The sequence below is a fragment of the Maniola hyperantus genome, chromosome 9 (genome assembly GCF_902806685.2).
Source record: "Maniola hyperantus chromosome 9, iAphHyp1.2, whole genome shotgun sequence".
Taxonomy (NCBI): Eukaryota; Metazoa; Arthropoda; class Insecta; order Lepidoptera; family Nymphalidae; genus Maniola; species Maniola hyperantus.
Window position 1 is genome coordinate 225,720 of NC_048544.1, and position 16,979 is coordinate 242,698.

Consider the following 16,979-nt stretch of genomic DNA (forward strand, 5'->3'; position numbering starts at 1 on the left):
CGGACTATAAGTTATTGACGGTAGTTTTTCAGAGGCATAAGAAAAAGAATTCTTCTGAAATTATATCAAATGTTTTAGATTTGACCATATTTCAATGCATAGATAATAAATACACTTTAATGGGTTAAAGTTCTGGTATAAAGTATCTGCGTCTCACCAAACGAAACCAAATTCGAGAGTCGAAATACTTCCGCGTTACAGTAAAATGGACCTAAACAGCCTTGAATTGAAGTCAAATATTCAATGCCACTGATTTTAATTTCGCAATGTTTCCGCTTGGAGCGCTGGCTGTAGAAGTGTAGACAAACTTGAGCTTTAAAACAAGACATTTAAGATCCAGTTTACTGTAACGCGGAAGTATTTCGACTCTCGAATTTGGTTTGGTTTGGTGAGACGTAAAATCTTGTACTACGGGTACTGGTACTAAAAGCGGGTAGTGAAAGAAGAAAGCATGGTGTGCGAACCCCACAAAGCGTGGGATAGGGACAGGAAGAAGAAGAAGGGTAGTATATAGTGTGTAATACCTGCGCATGCCTGCAGTCGCCGGGGCCCACGGTGTGGCGCCGCGTGGCGTGCGGCGACGGCGGCGACGTGGCGCCCTGCGTCGCCTCCTCGCACGGCGGCGCCGTCTCGCCGAACTGGGGGGACATATTATTGCATAATCTATATGTCGGAGATACTCGGCAGTAATCGGGACGCAAACGTTGTCTAGTGGCGTTGATCGAGTCTACGCATTATGACACAATCTGGGTTACCATGGACACGTAAGAAAAACAATATGGTTTGAAGATGGTAAGAGAAACGACTTGTGTGCTTGTGTAGAATCGTATCCCGCGTTCCTATTAAGCCAACATAATAACCCTGTAGATAAACGCCCAATAGAAGGTAATACGACGATCCTAGAGCTCTCTGCCAACATATATATATAAAAGGAAAAGGTGACTGACTGACTGACTGACTGAATGACTGACTGACTGACTGATCTATCAACGCACAGCTCAAACTACTGGACGGATCGGGCTGAAATTTGGCATGCAGATACCTATTATGACGTAGGCATCCGCTAAGAAAGGATTTTTCAAAATTCAACTTCTAAGGGGGTAAAATAGAGGTTTGAAATTTGTGTAGTCCACGCGGACGAAGTCGCGGGTGTTATATTACGATAAAATTGGATACATAATTATTATGCTAAAATTCATCTAATCATAAACTTGGGAGTCTGAAGTAAATGTTTGTTGTGATATTTAAAACAGAATCGTAATTCCGTTTCCGGATTCAATATCAATGTACGGAAAGAGTATGATTTAATTAGTATCTTTTCTTGTATGTTGTTTAATTTAATATTTAGGAATGTGACAATACGATAAATAATATTATGTGAATTGTCAATACTGGTAACTAATTATTCATTGTAAAATTGTAAATTAAATACTGTCAATGTACGGAAAGGGTATGATTTGAATAGTATCTTTTCTTGTATGTTGTTTAATTTAATATTTAGGAATGTGACAATACGATAAATAATATTATGTGAATTGTCAATACTGGTAACTAATTATTCATTGTAAATTAAATACTGTCAATGCACTAAGAGTGACATTATACTAAGCTATTGTCAACATACAGTTGGCAATAGCTATTATGTGAAATAAAAATGTTGTGTAAACTGACAATTTAAGTCGCTTATTATTATTGTAAATTATTAATACGTAGACCATCAATGTCACTGATTTTATTATTGTAAATTGGGTGTGTCAACATACCTTTTGTCAACAAACCTAAAATAAATAATGATTAATATTAAGATCATGTGATAGTCGACATCCGCCTGGTTTGCGATGGCAGTGTTATAAAAGTACCCTACCTCGACAGAGAGGGAACAGTCTTGTATCGACAGCCCAGAGCAAACACAGCGGACCTTACTGAAGTTAAGTATTCTTATATTGTATTATAATGTAATGTAATCATTTGCCTTTTATAGGTTACCTGTTGTAACTGTGTACCAAATATGTACCTACTACTTTACTCAACGTTCTAATGTTTTAAAAGATGTGTGTTATGGAGTTTCTTTGCCCTTTCTTCTCCATGACTAAACACCTTAGCGAAATGGGTGGTAGATTCATTTTAATATAAATAGATCAATGCTGAACAAATACAATTCAGTTATTATTCGACTTGGTTGGTTTTACTTCTGTATTTATCACCTACCCTCTTGTGCTATTTATTTTATACATTGAGATAAAAGTAAACACTAGGTTGTTAGCTTCTAATTATTATAGAAGCCTGTTTAGATGATTAGGATTCTTACTTTGAAATAATACGGCAGATGCTTTGCTTGATCTTTAATTACTTAGTATTTGGCCTTACCTGACAAATAATTGATAAATGATAACTTTCATTAGTAATCATTGGATTTAATTTATCATCACTATTAAAACCCACTGCCTTAACTTCTCTTCTTTTTATACGAGAATCTCACATCAGAAGTGGGATACGATAATTCTTTTCTTGTCGCAATACTAATACTTTTCAAATGCTTTTAGCAATCGTGGATGCGGCTTCTCCTCGAAGCAGCAGGCTACTGCCTGTCATCGGCAGCACTTGGTATTGGTGCCCGATGATCACAAAGCGATGGGCAACGCTGTTGTCAGCGGCACTTGGTGCTGGTGTGACACCGCTGATCGAAACGTCGCGTCGCTCCAATTGTGAAAGATAAGTGAAGTGTAATTATGTGCTGCTTTAAAGTGATCTTAAAACCACGTTTGTGGTATTGTTTCTATGAAAAAGTTTTTGTGAGGGTAATCATAAAAGATTTTAATTAGTTAGATAAACCACGTGTTGTGGTATAATTTATTTGGATAAGAATAAGTCTAGTTAGAGGTCAGATTGGCCGAACGGTTTTTGATAAAGTATATGTAGATGTGAAATCATTTAGAACGTTATGATATACCGAAACAAAAAGGTTTGCTTTTAAGAAATCACACCGTGCTTACAGCTCAAAACTTGAAGAAATTAACTTATTCTGATTAATTAAACTTAAACATAAACTATATTTATTTATTTTGCTTCTTAAAATAATTCAACTATTTGTCTTTTCTTAAAACAACACAAGAGATTATCCATTCGAACAATTTTGTCGTTCAACTAATTTCCTTTTCTTAAAACAACGCAAAGCAGATTGCCTACTCAAGTATTTTTTTTCTACTCAGTGACGTTATTATAACATTTAACATTTTTTTTAATAAATAAGGATTAAGATTACCAAACTGTTTCCACATACAAAATAATAATAATAATAATACAACTACAAATTCTTTGAGATTTCTTACATTAATTTTATTCTTAACTCTATAATATTATTATAACTTCGCTTAAGAATAATTCCCCTTAAATATAGTTAGTTTTATTTAATCTTCTTTTGTCGAAATATCTCATTTCAAAAGTATTTTCTTTTTAATAAAATATTCTTATTGTTCCCACATATCAGCAATAAACTTTGAGGTTAGGTTGAACCTGATTTTATTTTTTCTTATTATTTTGACAAACCAATCAAGTAAATAAGAACCTATTTTTTTTTTTCTATTGGTCATCCTACTAAAAATAATAATACGTCCTACATTTTATTTTAGGAAATACCTACGTTACAACGTGTTATTAATTTATTCCTGTTTTGAGTTTGTTTGATATACATACAAATCAAATAAAGAACATATTTATTCAAGCGGTAATAAAAAAAAAACTGGAGATCATAGGAGTAAACCAAAACCTGTTTGTACATTTGGCGTTCCTCAGGGATCAATATTAGGGCCTTTGTTATTCCTGATCTATATTGATAGTATAAATGAAATAGGTTTAAAAGGAAACATACTGTTGTACGCTGATGATACATGTTTATTTTACTATGGCAACTCAATACACACAATCATCACAGATGCACAAAACGACTTAATACTACTCAATAAATGGTTTCAATAATATAACCTACTTACAATTAATACCTCAAAAAAAAAACCATATGCTACATTAAATAGTTACATATAAATATAACTACAATATATTTTCATACTAAATTCACATACATGACTATAAAAATAAAAATAAAATACAAACATATAAACATTTTTAAATATACGTGTCGCACTAGTGATGCAGTGCTGTCGTGACTCAGAGAATGACTTTTTCAGAATCGACGAAAAACTGATTATTCACTTCCTGTTATAGATTATAAAAAGTGCTTACTTTATAAGGTTTATAAATAATATTAACGCAATTATCATTTACATTCGCAATTTTTGAGTTAAGACTGTATTGCTCAAACAAAAAGTTTTCAGAAAGAGTAATTATTTTTAGTTGTATAGTTATTGCTGAAAATTTTTGAGTTACTATAAATAATGTTTGACTTTTTCCTTATGGTTTTGAGTATAATTTTGTAGTTACAACAATTATTTAATTTAGTTTTAAGTTTTATAGTTCCCTCCAAAAAAATAATTTGCACATTCAGGTTTGGACATTGATAAATAAAACCAGATAATCAAGAAAATTCAATCAGATAATCAGTTTTTATTTATAAAAAGTAATAATTTAATTTCAACAATTTCTGCCTTTTTCAACAAAAAAAAAAAAACCTTCCAAAACAATAAACAAAATTTGTCTTGAATACAAAAAAAAAAACAGAGCCAATCAAAATATTTTTTTTTTAACTTAAATAATCAGCTATTGTTGTAACTGCACAGTAATTGTACGTAGTCACTAAATTGGAGCTAGGCAAAATTAAATAATAGTATTTCTATAATAATAGTATACTTAAACTAGTTTTACATCAGTCTGTTTCTAATAATTAGCATCAAAATGACAGCAATATTTTTTATTTAAGTACTTAAAATCAACCAGTCAAACTTCGCAAGTAAGATTCATAATAGGTCCTGGGAATCATATTTTGTCGAGCAGTTCTTTCGTCTTTTAATATTTTTGTTTAATTGTTTATGCTGGTGTCAAAGCAACAGAAAAATAACGTTTGGTTTCCAGCTTCACATTAAAATTACTACCCCACTGGTCACAATTTAATTCACATTAAAATGACTTACTAAACCAATAAGGGTGTCTTAAGTGAAAATACTATTTTAAATTTCATTTCTGTGAATCGATAATAGTGTAATAACTAGAAATACACCTAGAAATATCTATTTAGGTTTAAATCAGCTATATTGTATTAACTCGAATTCATAGTTGAACTTTTACATACCTGATTCAACAATATCGTTCCAATTTGAATTAATGCGGTCTAAACAGTAAACTGTCACGTCCTTCTTCGTCGAATTTAGATGTAACTAAAGATGATGCAATATTGGTTAGGGTATCACGACAGTTAGTCAGTCACTCAAATTTGACATGTTTTGGGTTGCGACAGTGTGTCGTCGGTGCGATATATGTATACATTTATATATACTATAAACCCTATACTTACTATAATACATATGTAATACATACACATAGGTACAGATATTATTACTATTATACTACTACCAAGCCGTTTCTAGTAATCCGTGTTTTGCCAATTCTATTTCTACCCACTTTATTTTGTATAAAATCGCAGTGGATGTGTGGATAAGATACCTACTGTTTATTTGTTAAATTTCTCATGTAAGTGAATTTATTTCATAGTGAGAATAAAGTTCTTTAACCGTAATAGTAGTAACCGTATACATATTAACATTGGGGAACATTGTTTGGTAACAACAAAGAAAACATATTCTATTCTACTCTGATTTCGGTCTGACGTCTGGCTATCCTGGTTTTTATGACAGTAACATTGACATTGAATCATTGAATATCGTTTTGTGAATGGAGCAATCTTATTTTTTTTTATGTCGGTACTTTTGTTGCCGCTGTTCATTTAAGTTCACTGGCTGCATTTTTCTATTTTTCTATGTACTTCGGGAACGAAGTACTTATCAAGATGGCCGAATGGTAATAAAACATACTAATAATTTATGCTAAATGACAGAACAGAGGAAGAAAAAAAAAAATATGCTCAATGGATACAAAATGTTAAGACTCCCGAATGTAGCAACCAACAAAAAAAAAAACAAAAAAAAAAAAAACAAAAAAAAAATCCAATGATTATCCCCGAATGGGACAAATGTTATTATTCCCGTATGGAACGGATGTTATTATTCCCAAAGGGGACAATTTTTTATTCCCGTATGAAACGGATGTTATTATTCCCAAAGGGGACAATTTTTATTATTCAAACATATAAAACAAAGGGAGTTAGGTTAGTTAGGTCTGCCTGGCACTAATCATTGCCCTTTTCATTGGTCGGGTAATGTTAGACGGCTCGACTTGACAGTGCTGGTATTACACCATTGGTGTGATACATCTTATTGGTGATAATTCAGTAATGTCCTGGTACGAGACCCATTTATGGGGGCGGCAGACAGTTAGCTAGGTAGTTAGGCTGCCCGGCACTAATCATTACTAGACCCAAAAAAAAAAAAAAAAAACAAAAAAAAAAAAGGGGTTAGTAATGTTAGACGGCTTGTTCGGACGGTACCAGTAAGTAGCGAGGTCTAGGTAATGACCTCTACTGGGCAAGAGTCTAGTACAAGACCCATTTATGGGGCGGCAGCGGTTAGGCCAGTTAGTTAGGCTGCCTGGCACTAATCATTACTAGTACCAATAAAAAAAAAAAAAAAGAGTTAAAAAATATTGGTTAGTAATGTTAGACGGCTTGTTCGGACGGTGCCAGTAAGTAGCGAGGTCTAGTAATAACCTCTACTGGGCAAGAGTCTAGTACAAGACCCATTTATGGGGAGGCAGCGGTTAGGCCAGTTAGTTAGGCTGCCCGGCACTAATCATTACTAGTACCAATAAAAAAAAAAAAGAGTTAAAAAATATTGGTTAGTAATGTTAGACGGCTTGTTCGGACGGTGCCAGTAAGTAGCGAGGTGTAGTAATGACCTCTACTGGGCAAGAGTCTAGTACAAGACCCATTTATGGGGGGGCAGCGGTTAGGCCAGTTAGTTAGGGCTGCCGGCACTAATCATTACTAGTACCAATAAAAAAAAAAAAGTTAAAAAATATTGGTTGGTAATGTTAGACGGCTTGTTCGGACGGTGCCAGTAAGTAGCGAGGTCTAGTAATGACCTCTACTGGGCAAGAGTCTAGTACAAGACCCCTTGCTTTATAAAACTAATAATAATAAAACAAAAACTATACATATTATAAAAAAAAAAAAATTAAACATTAAATTATGGGGCGCAGCCAGTTAGGGACAGTTAAACTAGGTAGCTGTAGCTTATAGATCATTTTAGCTTATAGATCTTCCTTAGCTTATAGATCTTTTTAGCTTACAGTAATTTTTTTTATTTAGCTCTTAGCTAGATTTTTTTCTTTTCTTTCTAATTTCCCTATGTACTTCGGGAACGAAGTACTTGTCAGTATGGCCGTGTTATATTACGATAAAATTGGATACATAATTATTATGCTAAAATTCATCTAATCATAAACTTGGGAGTCTGAAGTAAATGTTTGTTGTGATATTTAAAACAGAATCGTAATTCCGTTTCCGGATTCAATATCAATGTACGGAAAGAGTATGATTTAATTAGTATCTTTTCTTGTATGTTGTTTAATTTAATATTTAGGAATGTGACAATACGATAAATAATATTATGTGAATTGTCAATACTGGTAACTAATTATTCATTGTAAAATTGTAAATTAAATACTGTCAATGTACGGAAAGGGTATGATTTGAATAGTATCTTTTCTTGTATGTTGTTTAATTTAATATTTAGGAATGTGACAATACGATAAATAATATTATGTGAATTGTCAATACTGGTAACTAATTATTCATTGTAAATTAAATACTGTCAATGCACTAAGAGTGACATTATACTAAGCTATTGTCAACATACAGTTGGCAATAGCTATTATGTGAAATAAAAATGTTGTGTAAACTGACAATTTAAGTCGCTTATTATTATTGTAAATTATTAATACGTAGACCATCAATGTCACTGATTTTATTATTGTAAATTGGGTGTGTCAACATACCTTTTGTCAACAAACCTAAAATAAATAATGATTAATATTAAGATCATGTGATAGTCGACATCCGCCTGGTTTGCGATGGCAGTGTTATAAAAGTACCCTACCTCGACAGAGAGGGAACAGTCTTGTATCGACAGCCCAGAGCAAACACAGCGGACCTTACTGAAGTTAAGTATTCTTATATTGTATTATAATGTAATGTAATCATTTGCCTTTTATAGGTTACCTGTTGTAACTGTGTACCAAATATGTACCTACTACTTTACTCAACGTTCTAATGTTTTAAAAGATGTGTGTTATGGAGTTTCTTTGCCCTTTCTTCTCCATGACTAAACACCTTAGCGAAATGGGTGGTAGATTCATTTTAATATAAATAGATCAATGCTGAACAAATACAATTCAGTTATTATTCGACTTGGTTGGTTTTACTTCTGTATTTATCACCTACCCTCTTGTGCTATTTATTTTATACATTGAGATAAAAGTAAACACTAGGTTGTTAGCTTCTAATTATTATAGAAGCCTGTTTAGATGATTAGGATTCTTACTTTGAAATAATACGGCAGATGCTTTGCTTGATCTTTAATTACTTAGTATTTGGCCTTACCTGACAAATAATTGATAAATGATAACTTTCATTAGTAATCATTGGATTTAATTTATCATCACTATTAAAACCCACTGCCTTAACTTCTCTTCTTTTTATACGAGAATCTCACACGGGCATAAGCTAGTCACTACCTATATTATAAGGGAGCTGGAAACAAGCCAAGAGCAAGTAGGAGGCTCTCCCGCGACTCCGCCCATATAACCGAGAGATCGGTGGGGCCATGGAAGGTTATACCCATATTATAATAATGTTTATTGGATTGTCGTTTAAGCACGCCGCAATGGGGCAACGGACTAACGTGATTCTTTGCATGCTCATGCAAAAAATCTTTACGCAGAAGCTCACCAACATCGACTTCGCCATCATGTTAATTTGGAGGCTGTGAAGCTTCTAGATAACATGAATATCAAAAGGAGGCTCAAAAGAACCAAGCCGTTCGAATTAGTGTTAAAAAGTACATAAGTGCAGCGTTTGTGTAATAGTGCTTGTGCTACTTTATTTTTCTAGGTCACAAGAACATAGTGAAGTGTAAGTACGTGTTAGAATAAACTAAGGACAGTTATTGGACTGTAAATTAGATTTAAAAATTAATCATAAGTAGAAGTTTAAGCTAGAATAATATTACTTATTAGGCTAGATGGTAGTAGTAATAAAGCTGCCATTTTATAATGGTGCTTTATGGTAGGAAAAAAAAAAAAAAATGCAAAAAATCTCGTCGATCCGTTGTTCTGTTAACCCAGAGGATTATAGGCTACTTTGTAGGATGAAAATCAAAGAGTTCCCGCGGGATTTTTAAAACCAATCCACGCGAACCAAGTCGCGGGCATCAGCTAGTAATATTGTAACTATGCGAAAATAGTAGGTACCTAAGTTTGTTGTTTTTTTGTTATTCAATCACGTCGCAATGGAGTACCGGATCCACGTGATGTTTTGTTATTCAATCACGTGGCAATGGAGTAACGGATCCACGTGATGTTTTGTTATTCAATCACGTGGCAATGGAGTAACGGATCCACGTGATGTTTTGTTATTCAATCACGTGGCAATGGAGTAACGGATCCACGTGATGTTTTGTTATTCAATCACGTCGCAATGGAGTACCGGATCCACGCGATGTTTTGTTATTCAATCACGTCGCAATGGAGTAACGGATCCACGTGATGTTTTGTTATTCAATCACGTCGCAATGGAGTACCGGATCCACGCGATGTTTTGTTATTCAATCACGTCGCAATGGAGTAACGGATCCACGTGATGTTTTGTTATTCAATCACGTCGCAATGGAGTACCGGATCCACGTGATGTTTTGTTATTCAGTCACGTCGCAATGGAGTACCGGATCCACGTGATGTTTTGTTATTTAATCACGTCGCAATGGAGTACCGGATCCACGTGATGTTTTGTTATTCAGTCACGTCGCAATGGAGTACCGGATCCACGTTATGTTTTGTTATTTAATCACGTCGCAATGGAGTACCGGATCCACGTGATGTTTTGTTATTTAATCACGTCGCAATGGAGTACCGGATCCACGTGATGTTTTGTTATTTAATCACGTCGCAATGGAGTACCGGATCCACGTGATGTTTTGTTATTTAATCACGTCGCAATGGAGTACCGGATCCACGTGATGTTTTGTTATTTAATCACGTCGCAATGGAGTACCGGATCCACGTGATGTTTTGTTATTTAATCACGTCGCAATGGAGTACCGGATCCACGTGATGTTTTGTTATTTAATCACGTCGCAATGGAGTACCGGATCCACGTGATGTTTTGTTATTTAATCACGTCGCAATGGAGTACCGGATCCACGTGATGTTTTGTTATTTAATCACGTCGCAATGGAGTACCGGATCCACGTGATGTTTTGTTATTTAATCACGTCGCAATGGAGTACCGGATCCACGTGATGTTTTGTTATTTAATCACGTCGCAATGGAGTACCGGATCCACGTGATGTTTTGTTATTTAATCACGTCGCAATGGAGTACCGGATCCACGTGATGTTTTGCATGGGTATGCCTACTTAGATGCTACTCAGTTAAAGATGCGGAGAGTGACATAGGCTACTTTTATCCCGACAAATCAAAGGGATTTTTGAAAAAAATCCATATGAAGATTTTTGAAAAAATCCACGTGAAGAAGTCGCGAGCATCAGCTATCCAACAAAGCTGCCAAATAATAATTAGTGTATTGTTAGCGCACTTATAATAATTAATTATCTCTGACAGACGTCACGTGATGTGTTGCATCACCATCTTGAATCGATTGGTATAAAAGCGAGTATTTGATGATTCTTAAGTCAGTCTGTGTTCAACCTCAGACTCATTCGACTATTAAATGCTTTCGTGTTTAGGTCGCATTTCTGATTGAGTGGTTTCAATAGCAATTGTGCCCTAATCAAGTTAATATTGCAGTAAGGTTATTATGAAAGGCAAAACTCTCGATAAGCCGCTGTGTGTCGTGGTTAATATTTAACTTCACTTCTGGTATGTTTATATCAGAAGTGGGACGGTACCTAATTGCCTACCCGCTTTTGGTTCATCTGACCGAAATTAAAATCAGTTCAAAGTAAAGTGCTTCAACTTGATTTTATTTTGTTCTGTGTATTCTGTGTTGTGGTTCACTTCACTTCTGGTATGTTTATAGTGTGAAGTTTTGTACCTTTTCAAAACTGTCTGCGGAGTGCACGCCCGTGAGGTAGCCCGCCACCTGCAGTCCCTCGCAGCTGTCCTCCGCCTCCATCTGCTCCTCTTCACTGCTCTGCAACGTTACACAACTCCAATATTACAGTGTGTCTGGTTACCAATGTCGGACCCGTTAAGGGTAAGCGATACAAACAATTTTATCGACAAATCAATTTTTTTAATCAACTTTGTGGAAAATGGCAGCCATTTTAATTTTCATTTCGACTAAGCAAGGGTAATTGCATTTATTTAGCAATTTCTCATGATGTAGCAGTCCTACAGACACAAAAACTAGTTTTTTTTCAATTGCTAAAAATGTACCCAACAAATTAGTGTTACAAATATTTACTAATTTTAGATACGTAAACCGAAAAAACATGACATAAAATTAGGTTCTTTTTGTTTTTTTAAGATTTTTGTGAAAACTAGGTAGTTTTAGGGGTATCTTTTTTACCCCTGCTGGATATTCCCCCCCCCCCCCCCCCCCCCACAACACTACACGGTCACTTACCTTACAACTAGTGAGATCAAGGGGTCGCCCCGTTGTGGAATCTAGTGAATCTGTAAATACCATACAAACAAATATTATTATTAAAATTCAGCACATAAACATGAAATACCTAAATATAATCGATTATTTTAGGAATGCATAGCAGAACAAGGAACCCTTATAGGATCACTTCATTGTCTGTCTGTCAAAAAACCTATAGGGTACTTCCCGTTTACCTAGAATCATGAGATTTGGTAGGTAGGTAGGTTTTATAGCACAAGTAAAGGAATAAATCCGAAAACCGTGAATTTGTGTTTACATCACAAAAAATGTAGTTTTATGAACAAATAATAATTAGTATTTTCAATTTTCAAAGTAAGATAGCTTGGTATACAAGTGAGGTATCATATGAAAGGGCTTTACCTTTTCATTGTAAAACAGATTTTTATTTATTTTTATGCATCATAGTTTTTGAATTATCGTGCAAAATGACAAAAAATTACGACTGTAGTACGGAACCCTCGGTGCGCGAGCCTGACTCGCACTTGGCCGGTTTTATTTTTGATATTCTAATTGACCGTGCTGCCTGTTTGTGGCGGTCTCCACATACAGACACTAGATAATGCTACACAAAAGGATTATTCAGCAATCACACATAACCATCACATCAACGAATAAGGATGATACAAGATGGCGCCAAAGGTATTATCAATCACTTACTAAGAATCCTGAATCGCGCTAACGAAGTGTTGACCACGGACGACTTATGCACGTTTTAAGATTTAACGGATGGAGCACTAACATCGATGTATTAATTGATTTATTTGCACACGTATGCGTTGTATTAAAACTAAATTTCACATTGCCCCCATACACTATACAACTCTAAATTTTCGTTTTTTTTTCTAAATTCTTACGTAGAAAAGGGAAAAGCTACTAACTCGTTGCCGTGGATACAGTAGTATGGAATACATAGGCCTGTTCGTGATTAGTTGGTCACAATGGTTTTTGTGTTTGTTGGAGATTACGTAACAAAGAAAGCCCTATATTAACTTCTCTCCGTGGATAGAGTATAGGAAGCAATATCAAGTGTCCAATCAATAGTCATTGTCTAGTGTGCGATCGTGATCATAGATGGCACCAGTTGTAAACTGACATGCACTATAATTCTATGTAGGAGAAAATACATAAGAAATGTCAGTTTTTGGAACTAAGTTCGGTACAGTCAGGTCAGCATTCTTTGGGCCTAGTTACAATAAAGTTCAACTTAAAGTATACGTTGTAGTTCCATTCAGAGGAGCCGGGTTTGGGAGAAGTTTTTTCTCCATCAAGTGCTGGCAGCCTACGTTGAGTACCTCTGTCCATCTCCGCGCTCTCGTCCTTCAGCTGCAGCTTGTCCATCAGCAGGTGGTAGATGGCCGCCACGTGGTCGAACCGCTCCTCCTGCACCGACTGCAACACATATGTTACGCGTCACGCACGGTTCCACATTGGTAATACGTATCGCAGGGAACCACTGGATGGCGGCGGTGACCGTGACGTGTGGAAGTACTACAAGAGACGAGACGAGAGTCCAGAAGTGGATGTCTATTCATTGAAAATAGGGATGGATGACTATAAAATCAGCAACTTTTTATCAAACGTCAAAACGCTTGCTTGGTATGGGAGCTTGTACGAAATACACACACAATTTGGACGTACTTTTTTTTTGTTAGATCGATAATTCAAAATGATTAGCAAATTTAAAACTAACAGCGGACGTGAATTGATAATGAATTTTGAAAGACCCTCTTTTTAATAATTTGTAAGAGACAATTTATTTTTGACATAGGCATCAATCATCATCCCAATGAAGTGATCATGATTACATATACCTACGACGATCGTAGAGACGACTCCACGACGTCGGGCTCACCTGCTGTATGTGGTGGTGCGTGAGGCCGGGCAGCGCCACCATGCGCGCCAGCACGGCGTCGTGGCGGGCGCCGTCGGCCGCGCCGTCGGCGGGCGCGGCGGGGTGGCAGGCGCAGGCGCCGGCGGCGGCGTCGCGCCCCGGGCCCGGCCCCGGCTGGTGCGCCGCCAGCCAGCGGTGGCGCGCCACGCCGCGCAGCGTCAGCCGCCGCTCGGGCTCCACCACCAGCATGTGCCGGATCAGCTGCTCGCACTCTGCAACACCACGCGCCCGCTTAGCCCACCGCTGCCCACATTGCAAGTTCACTTCATACACCACCGAGAACGTGATGAACAACTCTCAGGCATGCAGGATATCCTCCCGATATTTTCCTTCACCATTAAAGCAAGTGGTATTTTCTTTCTTAAAGATAGACGTGCACTACCAGGATCACACCAAAAGGCACAAACACTCCATTTTTTTTAAATAAGTAGCGATAGCGAGCAAACGAGCAGGCGGGTCACCTGATGTTAAGTGATTACCGCCGCCCATGAACATTTGCAGCACCAGAGGAACCACCGATGCGTTGCCGGCCTTTAAGGATTTAGTTGGTCCGCCACAGTTAGTAGTTAAATCTTAACAATTTTTAGAATAGAATAGAAATATTTGTATTGAAATAAAGTGAAAATGAACTGAAGCTACCTTGCGACATGAAGTAGGGTATCCGGAACTTGCCGCCCAGCACGGTGGAGCGCAGCTCGCTGAGCGTGGAGCCGTCGAAGGGCAGCGCGCCGCACACCAGCACGTACAGCACCACGCCGAGTGACTGCAACAGGGTTCACGTGCATGTGTTTATCGTATTTAGGCGCATCTTTTTATGAAGTGACATGGTCCTTCGAACCGGATACAACTGTGACATTTATTCATTTCTTTATTATTTATTTTACATCTAATTGAAACGGCAGTGCCACTTACATTAACAAGCTGATCAATGATAAATTTAAATACAAACACAAAAGACACAAAATACAAAACGACATGATCCTTCGAATCGGATAGAAACCCTGTGAAATGGTCCTTCGAACCGGATAGCGAATCTGTGACATAGTCCTTCAAACCAGATAGTGACTGTGTGACATGGTCCTTCAAACCAGAACCAGGTAGTGACTGACATGGTCCTTCAAACCGGATAGCGAATCTGTGACATGGTCTTTCGAACCAGATAGTGACTGAGTGATATGGTCCTTCAAACCAGAACCAGATAGTGACTGGCATGGTCCATCGAACCGGATAGTGACTGTAGCATGGTCCTTCGAACCGGATAGTAACTCTGTAAGATGGTCCTTTGTACGGGGTATTGAGCCTCTGCCATGGTCCTTCGAATCGGATAGCAACTTTAAAGGTTTAGAGTCTGCGCAGACGACGGAATATCGTCCACGGAGGATAAAATCCTTCATATTTTAGTACGGCGTTAAAAGAAACCATACCCATATGTCAGCCTTGGGTCCGTCGTACTGTCGTCCCTCGAACAGTTCTGGGGCCGCGTAGGGGGGGCTGCCGCACCACGTGGACAGCGGGGAGCCTGCTGTGTACTCGTTGCTGAATCCGAAGTCTGCCAGCTGCGGAACAACACAATAGCATTTTAAATACGTCATCAAAAATTGCGGAACCGGTAGGATAGTACGTAAAAAAAATTGCCAGTAAATGAACCGTGGCCTAGCAAGCGAAGGCAGATTCAGGCAGCGGCAGAAGGGGGGGGGGGGGGGGGGGTGGAGGCGGGCAGTACGCACCTTAATGTTCATGTTCTTGTCCAGCAGCAGGTTCTCCGCCTTGAGGTCCCTGTGCACGACGCCGCTCGCGTGGCAGTAGCCCACGGCGGCCACCATCTGCACGAAGGCGCGCGCCGCCTCCGCCTCCGGCATCCTCCCCGCCGACACCAGGTGGTCTGCAACCACACTGTTATATACTGACAGTATAATTCCACTATCCTGGCTGTCCAGCGCGGAAATGCAGCCAGTATTCTTGGCACCATTCCACGCGGTCATGATTTATATAGTAATTAGATAAGGCTAGCTTTAAGTTTTATTGTATTAAAAAAAAAAAAAAAAAAAAAAAAAAATTGTAGCCGCTTTTGACAAGTTTTATTGTATTAAAAAAAAAAAAAAAAAAAAAAAAAAATTGTAGCCGCTTTTGACATAATATAGCGTCGAATTCAATCTCTAATTTAAAGCCCCCTCCATTTTATATGAGGGCCCCGCTTTTTATATTTTTTATGCAATATGCTGAAGCCTGAAGGGTCGATGTGACAGACGGACAAGTGCAATTTCACTCAAGTATATTCAGAAACCTCGCTTTCAACCCGCATAGATCAGCGCGTTGCGAAGCTGAAGTGGCAATGGGCAGGGCACATAGTTCACAAGACCTACTCACCAAATATTTCCCCGTTGGGCGCGTATTCTGTGACTAGATACAAAGTGTGACTGCTCTCCATCACCTGCAACCAGTCAGTTCAAATATTTATTTATTAGATAGCCATTGGAAGACCCGCCACTAGGTGGACCACTAGCTGGACATCAGACGAGTCGCAGGGAGCCCTTGGATTCAGGAGGCGCAAAATCGTGGCGTGGCATGCTATGTCCAGCAGTGGGCATCTATCGGTTGATGATGATGATGATGAGATACCCATTCCAGAAATATTCGCCTCCAACTGAGGCCTACCTACTACTAACTAAGTACCGTTCACATAGTCTTTACTAAGGGGAAACTTGCAAGGAAAAAAAACCGGCCAAGTGCGAGTCAGGCTCGCGCAATGAGGGTTCCGTACTACAGTCGTATTTTTCCGACATTTTGCACGATAATTCAAAAACTATGATGCATTCAAAAAAAAATCTGTTTTAGAATGTACAGGTGTAGACCTTTTATATGATACCCCACTTGATATAGTCACTCACTTCGAAAGTTGAAAATACTAATTATTAGTTCATGACCACAATTTAATTTTTTTTGTGTGATCTAACCCTAAATTCACGGTTTTCAGATTTTTCCCCAAATGTCAGCTATAAGATCTACCTACCTGCCAAATTTCATGATTCTAGGTCAACGGGAAGTACCCGGTAGGTTTCTTGACAGACAAACGGACAGACAGACAGACAGACAACAAAGTAATCCTATAAGGGTTCCGTTTTTCCTTTTGAGGTACGGAACCCTAAAAATATGTTAATATCTACATGTTTCTTATTA

At 37.6% G+C, this 16,979-nt stretch overlaps 1 protein-coding gene across 1 annotated transcript in view; it reads right to left on the reverse strand.

Annotated features, from left to right (window-relative positions):
* LOC117985162 (serine/threonine-protein kinase par-1-like) overlaps positions 1–16,979 on the reverse strand; it is a 50,110-nt gene that overhangs the window by 20,664 nt on the left and 12,467 nt on the right. Inside the window, exons 3-11 of the mRNA XM_069500606.1 lie at positions 16,170–16,233; positions 15,530–15,684; positions 15,227–15,358; positions 14,442–14,565; positions 13,764–14,014; positions 13,204–13,300; positions 11,870–11,919; positions 11,336–11,434; positions 525–638 (exon numbers count right to left, since the gene is read on the reverse strand). Coding sequence (XP_069356707.1) covers positions 525–638; positions 11,336–11,434; positions 11,870–11,919; positions 13,204–13,300; positions 13,764–14,014; positions 14,442–14,565; positions 15,227–15,358; positions 15,530–15,684; positions 16,170–16,233 — 1,086 coding nt within the window. The remainder of the gene's footprint in view (positions 1–524; positions 639–11,335; positions 11,435–11,869; positions 11,920–13,203; positions 13,301–13,763; positions 14,015–14,441; positions 14,566–15,226; positions 15,359–15,529; positions 15,685–16,169; positions 16,234–16,979) is intronic.